The following is a 14,575-nucleotide window of genomic DNA, read 5'->3' as shown; positions in this document are numbered from 1 at the left end:
ACAAAGTATGCAGAGAAACAGTTCAAAGCACTGTGACGTAATGTCTGCAATAAATGTCTCCCTGGTGGGTTCGTGCCAGGGTTGGGTTTCAAATTTGGCAGTAACGGTCAGGTCTGAAAGTCTCTGGAACGAGTCTTGTTTGGGTTTCACATTTAGCAGTACCTGTCGGGTCAGGTTGGGTCTCAAATTCTAAGGTACAAGCCCTGTTTTGGTTTCAAATTTAACAGTACCAGTGGGGTCGGGTCTCAAGTTCTAAGGTACAAGTCTTGTTTGGGTTGTAAATGTAGCAGTACCAGTCGGGTCAGGTCTCAAATTCAGGTACAAGTCTTGTTCGGGTTCTAAATGTAGCAGTACCAGTTGGGTCAGGTCTCAAATTCAGGTACAAGTCTTGTTTGGGTTCAAATTTAGCAGTATCTGTCAGGCCAGATCTCAAAGTTGCAGGTACAGTTTTGTTTGAGTTGTAAATTAGCAGTAGTAGTTGGGGCCTGGTTGGGCCTGGTTGGGCCTGTTTGGGCCGGGTCTCAAAGTCGCAGCAATTGGTGGGGTTTCAATTTTACTAGTACCAGTCAAGCCTGGTCGGGCTAGGTCTTAAATGGATTGGGTTTTAAATTTAGCAGCACCGGCCCAGCCTGGTTGGGTTGGGTCTCAACGTCCCGACTATGGATCGGTCTGGTTTTAAAGTTGCCTGTACAGGTTGGGTTCCGTTTTATGCCCTTGCAAACATCTGTGCTGACAGACTATGCATCCAAAAGTTTGCACACCCCTGCTCATCCAAATTGTCTTCTGAAATCAAAGGGTCTTAATAGAGTGTTCTATTTTCTTCAGCAACGACAGGCTCTACACTAGATGTTGGAACATTGCTGTGAGGATTTGATAGCTTTCATTCACAAGAGCGTTAAGGTCAAGTACTGACGATCACAAACGCCAGTCCAGCTCATCCCAAAGGCACTGAATGGAGCTCCATCACTTCAGAGGACGCAGTTCCACTGCTCCACAGTCAAATGCTGGGGGGCTTTACACCTCTCTACCACTGGGGATGCTGAGCTCAGTAAAGTTCTCTGACCTTATGCTCATGTGCGGCTGATCCAGATTGTCTCATTGTATCGGCAGTGCTTTTCTGTAGAGATTAAGCTGTGAGAGCACAGCTGAATGCCGAGTCAGCAATGGGAGCTCTTTAAAGTAGTTGAATTCACTACTTATGAGGGGATAGTTTTGGAGCCCCCTTCTTGTCAACAAGCAGAGACGGAACTAAATGTGAGCGTCCGTGTTTCTCAGGGAGGACTAATGACAGACGGGCAGTTCGCTGCTGGACGGCGATGCTCGTTCAATGTTGCTATTAATATTTTTGTCCAAAACAAAATGGAAAGGATTCAGTTTTATGAGTGAAAGTTTCGGCGGCTTTCATGGGTTTAAGAAGGGTTTTGGAGGTCAACCTGTCAACTCGTTTTCCCACCGACTCCATGGCAACGCGTCCACCGTTCAGCAGCTCACAGCTCCGGAGCCGAGGGTCTGTAGGAGGCTGAGAGGGGGCAGAGGGGGCTTCTTACTCTCCAGCTTCTTGTTACAATTTCCCCGTTCCACCTTAAATGGTGCAGCAGTTATTATTATAACGCCCCAGACACCAGAATGTAACCCCTGCACCACTTAAGGTGGAACGGGGACATTCGAACAAGAAGCTGGCGAGTAGGAAGCTGAGTTAAACCCTGTATGATTTATTTTGATTCAGACTCGATTTAAAAAGGTTAAACAGCTTGTTTATTAAATGTAAGGAAACTAAAATGGACGTTTTCACCACCACAGCCTTCCTCCAGAGAATCCAAATGCAGACCTCGGAGGAAAGTGTGCCAGACGGTGCTGAACCATTTCGACTCTCAGTACAGCGAAGAGCTCGGACAGCAGTGGCTCTCTGCGAGGTAAACAGCTTACTTTAGTGCAGTGTACACTGGTTTTGTATGGATGTACCCTACAAAATAAGTACCCAGATCTCACACTGTGTGGGCTAAATGAACACACATAAGCACAGCACATCATTTCTAATAATTCATTAGCCAAAGTCGCAACGTAAATAACGTTGTTTTGCCATTTAACAACCAAAACCGCTTTTAAATGCTTTACCCATACGCAAATCTGATATATGGCCTTATATGCACATATATCATAAAGTGCCTGGCATATATTTCAAAATATATGTACATATGTGTTATACACATGCAAGTATAAAATGTTGGACATATATGCATAATATGTGAATCGTATATATTCATGTCTCATAGGTGGTGAACACGTATTTGTGAATATATATATATATATATATATATATGAATCACATATGTAGTGCCTGACATATATGTCTAATACAAACACTGAAAGATTTTTTAAAGCAGAAAATCAAACTAAAATATACCAGCAACATACATGCAATAAAAACCTTATATTACGTGCAGTTAGGATATATGAGTAATATATGCTCTCTATAGGTAAAATGTTTTCTATTATATATTTTTAAATGTGTTACACATATGTTTGTATATGTTGATATATGGCAGAAATATATGTCTGATGTTTGAAAGTGGCCAATTTGAAGTTGGCATATATGTCACATATGTGTCCCTGTGCGACTAATATAAGGGAAATCCATATATGCTAATATCATATATTTGAAATCTATATATTGCCATACATCATATTTCTATATTTCTATATTGACCTTTTTCAATAACATGAATCAAATAAAGTGCTATATTAAACTTAGTAGACAACTGGCTATTTAACACCATGTGTATAATTATGCTATGACATTTTAATGTAAGTGTAGCACCAGCCTTTAAATTACAGCATGAGTACACGTGCCTGATTCACATATTTACATCATAACTCCAACACAACACGACCTACTACTTTGGGTGATTGTCAAATGCATGTCTAGAGCAAAAATTGACAGATTCAGACATTGGCATGCTTAATTATTTGTATAGCACTTACCACAACAAGTATTGTCACAGAATAGGTATGGGCTGTACCGTTAATTTGTAGGGATGCAACGATATGGAAATTCTGGGCTGATGCCGATGTCCAATATTTTACGTGTACGCATGTGTGAATGCTGATATCCTATAGTTTGCATGTACATATCAGGCGATGCTGGTATCCGATATTTTACATGTACATATCGTGAGCGTGTAAAACTGCCTTCCGTAAAGGCCGAAGAACACTAGACGCGTTGCGTCGTGAAGTGTACAAAAATTTAAAACCATTGTTTTTAATGGTGGCACACACACCGGTGTCAGTGCTTCTTGACTGTACTGTTGAATTTCTCAGCACATCACAGCATGTCACTCAGCGTTTTGCCATTACTATATTAAATTAAAGCCATCAAGACCACATAAAGCCACAGTAGATCATGCATGGCTTGAAATTTACACAAAGAAGGGCAGACAGTCTTTTCGGTAAACAGACAAATGCTAATGGTAAGTTACCTCAGCTAGCTACTGTTACTAGCCTCATCTTGTTAAGCTCGAAAAACGCAATAAAAAGCCAATTTCAGCTTTTTTAATGCTGCTAGGTTATATTTATATAAGAGATGTAAGGTATTAAAACATCCTACCTAGAGTTTTATGTACAGAGCGAGTTTTTACCTTGTAGCTCTCTTGGGCTTTAACACTTTGCAGAATGTTTACATGCTCAAAAAGCTACAAAACACACTAAAGGAAAGGGAAAAACTGGAAGAGATATAATAGGCCTCTTTAAAAGAAAACTAATGAGCCATCATAAACTAGACTGCCAGGAAAACAACAACTTATGACTATGAGTAAGAAACTTTGCATTTAGCTGTAGCAAAGGTAGCAGTTACATTACCCATGTGCTTGGACTTAACACCTGAGTCTTTCTTCTTTGGATATTAGCTTCATTACCTATTGGCCTGTTTTTTCTGCTCCCCACACACCTTATCGAACAAATCAGCTCATTAACAAACTCATCCTGAGTTGAAGTGGGTGTGTTTCAGAAGGAAAAACCAGAAATGTACAGGGCACATGGCCTGTAACACCAGGGCAAGGAAACTGTTACCTAGGGTTACACATATTAAACCCATAGGCTTATTGTCCAGTTATTCATCCATTATTCAATAAGGACAAGCTGTTTTGCAATCTTTTGTTTTGGAGTAAGTCTGTATTCACTATCTGTGTAGTATGCTGTCAGAGCTCTGTTAAGAAGAATATTGAAAATCAAATCAAATCTTGGCCTCAGAGTCTTAATGACACCTTATTTCTTTCTTCTTCAGAGATGTCCTTCTGAATCCATGCTGCTGGCAGTTTGGTGTCCTACTAAACCGCTTTAGCGACCTCACAGGTGTCCTGTCACAGCTTAAATCACTGGGCTACTACAGCCTCCTTCCTCAAACAGATTCTCCTAACTGCCAGTACAAGCCTTTCTCTTCTGGCATCCATGCCCCGCTACAGTGTCTTGTTCATAAAGACCCTCTACGCCTGCCCACACAGCGGCATCGTCCAGGCTGGCTGAAGCAGTACTACCTGCTGAACGCTGCCTCCCTGCTGCCAGTGCTGGCTCTGGGGGTAAAGGATGGGGAGAAGGTGCTGGACCTGTGCTCGGCTCCAGGAGGCAAAGCTCTTGCCCTGCTGCAGGCAGCAACCCCTGGTAAGACCCTGCACTGCAGGAGTTGAATCTTAATTAGGACTGTGGAATATATTGTCAGGGGTGTAAGAACTGTGTTACATAGATATAAAGGTGAAGTTTCAGCCTGTGGAACCTGATAATAAATATGCACAATTTTTTAATGTATTATTTATGAATTATTATTTATATATTTATTATTTATATAATTTATTATTTACATTATTTATTAATTATTTAAATGGTTGTAGTCAAAATGACTCACTGTTATTTTTAACCATTTAAATTCCCATATTACAAGCTTATTATTCTGTAATTACCCAGAAAACCAATATAAACTGTCTAAGTTCTTATTGAAAAAAGAGGAAAGGAGGCCTGGACCCGCCAACAGCTCCTGGCCATTTGAATGTTTAATCACTGTCATGATATCAGCCTCTGCAATACGATGTAGCAGAAAGCTGCAGTATATTGCGTTGTGCAAAATTATCTTGTCTAATCTCCCTGGAAAAGCATTGCTAAAAGAATTGGACCCTCTGGAGCAGCCTGACGTCAAATGTCAGGTGTCTGCTAGAGGGGTATAAAGTCCCCTCGTCATTGGGCTGTGGAGCAGTGGAACTATGTTCTCTGGAGTGATACCTGACCTCACTAATGTTCTTTTGGCTGAATGCAGTCAAATCCTCACAGCAATGTTCCAACATCTAGTGTAAAGCCTTCCCAGAAGATTAAAGGTCCTATTAAATGATTTCAGAAGAAACATTGGCTGGGCAAGTATCCACATTTTGGACATGTGTGCTGGTTCAAGTTGCCATTCATTTAATGCTTTTGTTTATAAAAGTTTTAATATGTCTCAGTTATTTGTTCTAAAACTTTTGAATGGAAATGGCCACATTTTGAGCACATAAAGCTGAGAGTTTGATAAGCAGGTTATGACATCATTATATGACTCTCTCTCAGGGCTGTTGCACTGTAATGAAGTGGATAAGAGCAGGTATGAGTGGCTGCTGAAGACACTGGAGTCATACATCCCTCCTTCACTCAGAGACACCATCATCGTGACGAACATGGATGGCAGAGCCATTGGTGGCAGCCAGTCAGAGTCATACGACAAGGTACAACAGCCATGTCTGTTCCTCCATTGTATAATTTCAAGATGCTTGACTGACAAATCCTATGATATTTCGCATATGTGTATCATTAAAACAGCCTCACTACATTTACAAAGATGGACAATTAAAAGAGTCATAAAGATTTGAATCCAAATTATTCAGTTTTTGGTTAGGCAGTAGTTCACCGTTCACTTTGTGCAATTACACAGACACTTTCTTTTTGTATTCTTTTATGCATAACCTTTCACATAGACGCATTCACAGAGATATTTTCTCACACCCCCAAAAGTTTTAAAAATTGGTTGCATTTTCTGCTTCTTGCAATCCAGGTAATTCGATACACATTCAGTGATGTTGAGTTCTGGGCTCTGGGGTGGTCAGTCCATTATTCAGAGAACACCAGCAGCTTCTTTGTTTGTTTCTCATTAACTGCTTTTTGACAGATACACATCCTTACAGACCCATAGAGTTGAGTATTCTCACAGTGGAAGGATGGACAGGAACAGATCTTGAGCAGTAGTGGAGCTTGATTTTCTCCTCTTTCTCAAAGATGAAAGCTTTACATGCTGTTTATCTGATTGTGACAGTTTTAGTCTACCAAGTCTTGCACAGTTGATGGAAGTCTCATTTTCTCTGTTTCTTTTAATCATTTTTTGAACTCCAGTTTTGTAAACTCCACTTATCCACTTGTTTGCAGTTTACTTTTCCAGTCTCAGTGCAAGTGGATTATCATATGTCCAGTCTCTTTAGAAAATCCTGAAAAAGGAGTAACTTCTACATAATGGCTGTTTGACTGGAAATTAAATAAATGAAAAATGATCTCTGACTTTACAGAGTGTACTGAAATAAGATAAATATAATGAATTTAATACCTCCAGAAATGAGGCATCATTTCTTGCCTGTCCACATCACCTAACCAATTAGATTCTAACTCTTCCTGACATTTTAAACGCATGCAAACATTTGCTGATGTGTGCATCTTTCCTCACGCTGACTCAGGCTACTTTGAAGGAGTGTTGGCATCGGTGAAAGCTGTAAACATACACGTTTTTTTTCCATCCAGAGACACTCGTGAGGCTTCCAGCTGCCTTTCAGGTGGAACATGCCAATCATACAGTGAATATAGACACTTTACACAGCCTGCTGACTAAGGGTTTTATCCTAATGGCTTTCATAGGTGTAAAACAACAGCCTGGTTAATATAAAATATAATTGTTTATGCTGGAAATAAAAGGAAACAAGGGCAATATTGGATTGAGAGAGACACTTTGCATAAGGATTAACCCCCTAGAAGTCATGCTTATTGCTGGTGATGACAGAAATATGTAGTAATTTTAGTTTTTTTTATCATTCATAGCTTATTAAAACTAAAGTATTCAATTACACAAAGTAATTTTGTCAAATGTAGTCTTAAAAAATTCAACTTTGTGCCACATTTGTGTTTGTAAGTCAAAAGGACTAAGGTTTATTTAAATTCACAGTCTTGCTTTGAGGATTTGTGCAGTTTTGCCTAGTTTTTTGTCACTTCTGGACATCAAAACACGCAGAAAATGTCAGAAGTGCAGGTTCTGCCGAAACAGAATGCACAGAGCTTCTTAAGTAATTAGTCATGTAATTATGTAATAAATCATATTAAAAAAAAAAGTCAAGAAACTGGTGTAATGCACCAGTTTCATTATTTCATGTAGTACACAGCTATGTCCACTGGGTGGCGGTGTTGCCATTGTGCTCACAGTGTCATCTGTCTAAATGTGGTGTTGACATTGGCTTCATTATGAACCCTGTGGTGCCCTCATTGGGGCCCTGCAGTGACAGCCAGTCAGGCATAAATTTACTTCACTCCAAGAAACAGACTCCACTTCCCAGCATGCCTCCTCTGTTTCACCTGAGAATGACACTGAGTAAGGGTGTAAAAACGCATTGATGCATAATAATGAACTGATCCGAAGGTGATTCAACTGCATCAGTTTTGGAATGTTAGAATCAACTGCAGTCCGTTATAATAATATTTAGTAAAGCAGCCGTAGTAAAAAATGTTTTTATTTTTAAATATACAGGTCCAAATAAAAGCTTGTTATGTTTTGTCTGTATTCCACTACTGCATGGGTTTGCTGTGCTCACTCAAAGCTTGTAACTCCCATCTAGGAAAAAACAAAGAAAATGCCTTGGAATTCTAAATCGAGAGTGTTTTCATCTCAGAGTTCAGCATTTGACGTCATATCAACCTGGCTGTAGCATATAGAAGTTGACCATAAAGGTCGCTGTTTTGAGCAAGTAAAAACATCATGAAATGTAAAGTTATCCCTCATGTCAGTAATGCTAGCTTAGCTTGAAAGTGACATAATTCCAAGCTCCAACTTCCCTCTTTTGAGATAAGCTGAATGCAGCTTAAGTTCCTCCCGGCACATTTGCATATTTGGTGTATTTTTGAAATTAGCCCAAAATCAGATCAAACGAATTAAATCAAATCTTCTCTTTGGAATCATTCACTTAGTAACTCATTCACTTCATCATGTTTGCTGTATTGTTTGACTAGGGAATGACCATGGAACATGGCTTACACATGGTTTACACACTGTACAGTTCACTTTTTCTCTAATAGAAAGTGATTCTGAACATAGCTTGAGATTTCATGATTCATTGAATCATTTCCATAAGAATTGTAATGGAAGCAAATCGTTATAAGGTCAGAGATTTGTAACCGCAGTGCTGAGTCAGATGACTCAGACTCATTTCAACAGCGTTGTGATGTCATTTTGGTGTCATGACTCCACATAGCTTTTGTACTTTTGTCCATTGCATCTGAAATGGTCTTTTTCGTCCCCACCCATGGGCCTTGTTCTCCAGCATCATTCGCTCTCGTAGCTGCTCTCCCCAGAGTGCCCTCAGGCGTTCTTCTAGCCCAGCAGTCATTAAAGCCGAGACAGAGGGGAATTAAAACTCACAGGCTATTTTCAAACATTAAAATACAAAAATCTTTATGTATTGCTTATAATGCCTGTATTCTATTCCATTTCATTACAATGCCTGTGTAAAATGTTCCCCCAATCACTTATTTAAGTTATGTTCAAAAATAATTATTAAATCAGAGTGAATTGTTATGAAATTTGAGACTTCATGGTGTGCTGAATCTGAATTTCTGAATGAATCGAAATGGAAATGAGTCATTGTGAGGTCAGAGATTTACACCTGTAATGCTGAGTCATGTGAGTATTTCGACTCATTTGAACAGCACTGTTATGTCACTCAGGTATGTCATTCCCCAGAGAGCTCTCAAGTGTTCTCTCAACCCAACAGGCGTTAGAGCTGAGAGAGAGGGAAATTAACATTCTCAGAATATTTTCAAACATAAAAATATTAAAAACCTTGGAGTATTGTTTGTATTGTCTGTATTCCACTATTATGTAAATATTTCCACCAATCACGTTTGTGTATTCAGTGCAAAATACTAAATTCTGTACCAAAAGTGGATGGTGCTATAATTTGAGATTTCATGATGCACTAGATCATTTCTTGAAGAATTACATTGAATTGAGATTTCATGATGTAATGAACAACTTCTGAACAAATTGAAATAGAATTGAATCATTGTGGGCTCAGACATTTACTGCTGTAATGCTGAGTCATGTGAGTCATTTTGACTCCTTTGAACAGCACTCTTGTGTCATTCAGAAGCTGCAGCTCCGTGCAGCTTTAGTACTTTTTTCCCCACCTGTAGGCCTCGTTCTACAGCATCATTCGCTCTAGTAGCTGCTGTCCCCAGAGTGCCCTCAGGCGTTCTTTTAGCCCAACAGGCATTAGAGCCGAGAGAAGGGGGGAATTAAGGGGGAACAAAGCTGGCAAGGGAGAAGAGCGGTGACGCTCGACTGTCTGCTCGTCAAGGCACTTCCACTGAGCCGGCTCTAATGAGCAGAGAGAGGAGACTAATCTCTGAGAGAAGCTTAGCTGGAACAAGCAGAGATGCAGGAAGAGTGCATGAGAGAGAGAGACAGATGCTGTTTTGGATGTTTCAGATATTGAGGCCTAATTAAGAGATGGATGCACAGTCCTTGCTGCCGTTTTTGTTTATTTGTCAAACTTCTGTGGAACATTGTAACTCAGGTGTGTCTTCCAACTGTCTCGGGGGTTCTCATTCTTTCCACTCTCCCTCTCTCGAGTTTTGTGTTTGTCGTTTTCATGGTATCATTCACCTACGTGTGTGTGTGTGTGTGTGTGTGTGTGTGTGTGTATATATATATATATATATATATATATATAAACAGGAGGAAAAATCAAACATTAATAATAAATGGTTATCTCTACCCCATTTTTAATATTTGGTGAAGCCTCCCTTGGCAAGAATAACAGAATTAAGATGCTTGGTGAACTCTTGTTGAGGGATCTTGGACAACTCCTCCAGAATATTTTCAGTGTTTAGGGTCATTATCTTGCTGAAATGAATTTCATGACCAAAAATTAAAATTTTTGTCTCATCTGACCTCAGATGATTTCATTTGTGGTTCCAGTGAAATTTGGTAACATTCAGCCACTGCATTTGTGGCCTGTTCTTCTTTTGTGGAACTCCAAAAAGCTGGTTATGTAATGGAGGTGCTGTCTGGATTTTAAAACCCCAAGATTTAATTAAACTGTGCAGTTCTGAAACTGTGATCTTTGGGTTCCTCTTTGCTTCTCTTACCATCCTCCCTTACTTACTGTGCATGGGGGACAGTTCATGCGTTCTCTTCCTGGTGAATAATATTGAACTGTTCCAAAATTTTCAAACATGTTTATTGTAACAATAATTTCAATTGTTTAATAATTTTAATAACAATTTCCTAATCTGTGCAGGTTCACAACATTTTTCTCATTTGAGTTGACATCTCTTTGGTTTTTCCCATGTTGATGGGCAACAAAGAGATTTAATGTGTGTGACCTCATATTTATAAACAAGGGAAACAAGAAATGGTCATAGACAACAGTGAAGTTTCTGGAGACTAGGAGCAACAAAAAAGTGAAAACTTATTTGGTTTTATTTAAAATATTCTTTAGGGGTGCCAGTAATTTTGCCCTATATGTTTTTGAAAGAATACACTATTCTTAAAATAAAACAACATCATCTCAAAGAATGATACTGTTAGATAAATGGTAAGCAATTTTTCTAAACATTTTTTGAGAAACACTTTTTTGAGGGGTGCCAATAAGTTTGGAGTTGACCGTATATTGCTGCGTTACCTGTGTCTAATACCTGTTTCATTGATGCGTGTGTGACTTTATGTGTATGTTTCCTTTTTTTTTACCTGCTGTTTCTCTTTATACCATGCTGGCTCTTACCTCACCTCTTGTCTGTATTCCCACCTTCCCACAGGTGCACAGAATATTTTCCCCCTCCTTGTTTTCCTCTTTCTAATATTCACACATATCCCCTTGTGTGTGTATGCGTATGTGTGTCCCCTGTGCCAGGTGCTGGTTGATGCCCCATGCTCTAATGACCGCAGTTGGCTCTTTAGCCCTGAAGCCCAGCAGGGGGAGCTGTGGTTGAGAGAGCGAGTCCAACTACCTCACTTACAAAAAGAGCTGCTCTGGTAAGTATCTTATCACATCATAAAGTCAGGTGACAGGTAGGCCTGCAACGATTAGTTGTCGAAGTTGATTAGTTGTTGACATCAGTTGTTAAAAAACATTGTCTGCTTTATCATAGCAATCTATAAAGCTATACCGTTTTCATATGATGGGCATTTTAACAGACTGCAATACAATACAGGAAGTGTTAGTGTTGGCTTGTTTTGTGGCACCATAAAAGAACAAACTGCTTGTCACGAGGGCTGTCACAGTTAATCATATAAACTTGATGCATTCTATAAGCAATTGTGTTGCCATGTAATGTTTTATAATTTTTTTAAGGTGTTTGAAAAGCTTTGGTTTTTCCAATAAAGGTAATTTTTTTGTTTTTTAAAAGACTCTGTATGGTTTGTTATTGTTCAGTTAAGACCATCTGTATTATTTGATCTTTTGTAAAAACTTTATTACTCAGTCCTCAAAACGATCGGTAGATTACTTAAGTAATGATATCATTGACAGTGACAGCCCTGCTTGTCACAGAGGCAGCATGACAGCTATTTTATTTGACAATTAAGCAATTAATCTTCAAAATAATCAATACATTTCTTTCATGCCTATATGATACACACAGTCATTGTGTCGTACTGCGATACTGTACAGGAAGTGTTTGGGCCAATATGAGTGTCGTGTTTTCGCACCAGTAAAGAAGTTGTCACTAGGGTGGACATAATTAATCAGTTAAGCTTGGTTAAGTGATAATAATCAAATGAAAAGTATCTTTTTGAGAAGACTGAATTATGAAAATGCATATTTTAAATTCTCCTATTGCTCTTTTACGGTAATAAACAGCATCTAGTAGATGCACGCACTTATGTACATGTTTTGCCACTTAGTGTTTTATATATTTACTTATATATTTATAAGTCTTTCCAGTTAATCTTTTTCCAGTAAAGTATATTAGAATTATTGAAAGGCTCTGCGTGGCTTGTTATTGTTGAGTTAGGTCTGTCTGTATTGTTTGCCCTTTTTAAGAACTCAATTACTTGATTAATCGCCAAAATAATCAGTAGATTCCTCAAGCACTAACATAATCGATAGTGACACAATTACATCACATGGTCTGAATGATGGGTGTACTGTGATGGGGCAGGTAAGAGGAAACAGAGGAAGACAAAGAGGTTCAGTTAGTCAATTAATTGAATTATAGTTATTTAAGGTTAATTGATTATACATCATCAGTTGATGATTAGTTACTTTGTTAACAGCGTTTCACTTCACCGAAGAGCCTGAATTACTGAGGTGCTGACAGCAATAGCTCAGTCCAACACATCATTTAAGCATGTTGTTAATGTCTGTTTGTGTGCCTGTGTTTGTGTTTCAGTTCAGCCTTGGCAGCAGTGCGTCCTGGAGGGCAGGTGGTTTACTCCACTTGCACTTTATCCTGTGCAGAGAACCAGTCTGTAATTGAAGAGGTTCTTACCTCCTGCCCGGGGGTGGAGCATCTGGACCTGGAGGAGGAGCTGATTGGTTCGCTCTCCAAACATTTTACTTTTGCTCACCTTCAGCCTCCACTGGGTCATTTGGTGCTTCCGCAACAGGGAAGAACATGGGGCCCCATGTTTGTATGCAGTCTGAGGAGAATCTCATAAAGACTTTAATTCTCATGGGGTTAGCAGTATTTATTTACAGAACATTTAGGGCTGGGCGTGTATGTATCTCATTTTTTCACCCTACAACATGAACTGTTTTGCCTGCATCAAATAAGCAGAGTATTGTACAACACAAATAAAAATAAATAAAATTTAAAAAGTAATACTTTGGAAAAATACTAAATGTATAAATGTGAAAACTTTATTCTGAGTAACATCCAAATTATATAAAATATATTGGTAGTATTCTGCTGTCAATTTCACTTTTAATCACCATGGGTTATGCAACATTTTATTAACAGGTTATTATGTGAATTTAAAAAAAAAAAAAACTGCAGAAACCTGAATGAGATTTTTAAGGTTAATGAGGCTAAATAAGCTTAAATATGTTTATGTCAGGGATAATGCTGTAGCATTTACCGCTATTAAGAAGACACAGCTTATGCACAAATCATGCTTTTTTAAAAGCTGTAGTGGGCCACAGCCACGCCGTGCAATAAGCAAGGCTTTAGGCTAACAGCAAGTTCTACACTCAGATCATGTCCGCACTCTACTCGGTTACGAGCTCCCACTGACCAGTTCTTTCTGTGCAACACATAAGCACAGCAAAAAAAGGCTAGCCCCGACTTCACATTAAGAGTCCTAGTCAGAATAAACCCAGAGAATAACTGCAAGAGAACAATAACCAGAATACACACGCAGGATGTTTCTCAAAATGCTACAACACATTGTTTCAATACACATTTCAGCTCCACTGAAGGACAAGGAAAACAAGTTGAAATTAAAATGTGTGATATGAAAGTATCATAGCTTTCGTACTTTACCATCTTTGTTGGCGCCTAGTAGTCTTTCACGGTGTGTGGTTGTCTATATATTCTTGGACTTTTGTACATTTTTTTGTCATTTTAAACACTGTAAACATTGTCCCTGAGAGAAACAACAGGCACAATGAAGCAATGAAGTGAGACTTCAAGGAATTCCACTGACTTTTCAAAATGTCTGCCTAACTAAATTGTTAAGATATAAACAAACTCATTTAGAGTGGTTTAATATGAAATGTTCCATTCTATAGAAACAAGTCAGAATTGAGTCTAAAAGCTCCTTTACACAAAGTTTACGAATATGTTGCCTGACGCCAGAGACACTGTTTAACAATAGTTTTAAAATGTATTCTTAACACATTCAGTAGACAATTATGGAGAGCAGTGTAACTTCTGTAACTTCTACAATAACTCTTAAGACGTATAGGTTCACTGGTATTTTTGAATACTAAATTTTTTGGTAATATTTGCATTGTAGACCCTATTTTGGCCCCATATTACCACCACCGTAAAGACATTTAATTGGTAAAAGGGGTCTACAATTGAATTATGGATGTAATTAAATTTTACCGAAGTTTTGAAAAAGGTGGAATTTCTTTTCAACTAGGAAAAAAGTATACAGTGTACAGTGACACAGAATGTCAGTATGTCGCTCTTCTTCAGTAGTTGTTATGCAAATTCTTTTACCTTGATAGTATAATATAGAGAATGTTTCCTTTTTTAGGCAGCATCCTCCAGAAGAATTTCAGTTAGCCTTATCAGGACTAAATTCAGCCTCTACAAAACATAGCAAAACGTTTATTCACCTGGAAACGCTGGTGCGTTGAGCACT

General features: G+C 38.7%; 1 protein-coding gene across 1 annotated transcript; it reads left to right on the top strand.

The window, feature by feature from the left end:
* The first annotated feature begins 1,276 nt into the window (after positions 1-1,276).
* On the top strand, positions 1,277-13,079 carry nsun3 (NOP2/Sun RNA methyltransferase 3). The gene is made up of 6 exons (XM_036563481.1): positions 1,277-1,507; positions 1,801-1,913; positions 4,280-4,653; positions 5,584-5,738; positions 11,175-11,296; positions 12,655-13,079. Exons 1-6 carry the CDS (start codon positions 1,328-1,330, stop codon positions 12,920-12,922), a joined length of 1,212 nt encoding a protein of 403 aa, XP_036419374.1. The 5' UTR covers positions 1,277-1,327; the 3' UTR covers positions 12,923-13,079.
* Positions 13,080-14,575: the final 1,496 nt, after the last annotated feature.

Source organism: Colossoma macropomum, unplaced genomic scaffold (genome assembly GCF_904425465.1).
Source record: "Colossoma macropomum unplaced genomic scaffold, Colossoma_macropomum, whole genome shotgun sequence".
Lineage (NCBI taxonomy): Eukaryota > Metazoa > Chordata > Actinopteri > Characiformes > Serrasalmidae > Colossoma > Colossoma macropomum.
The sequence above is the reverse complement of the archived record's forward strand: the minus strand, read 5'-3'. Positions and strand labels throughout refer to the sequence as shown.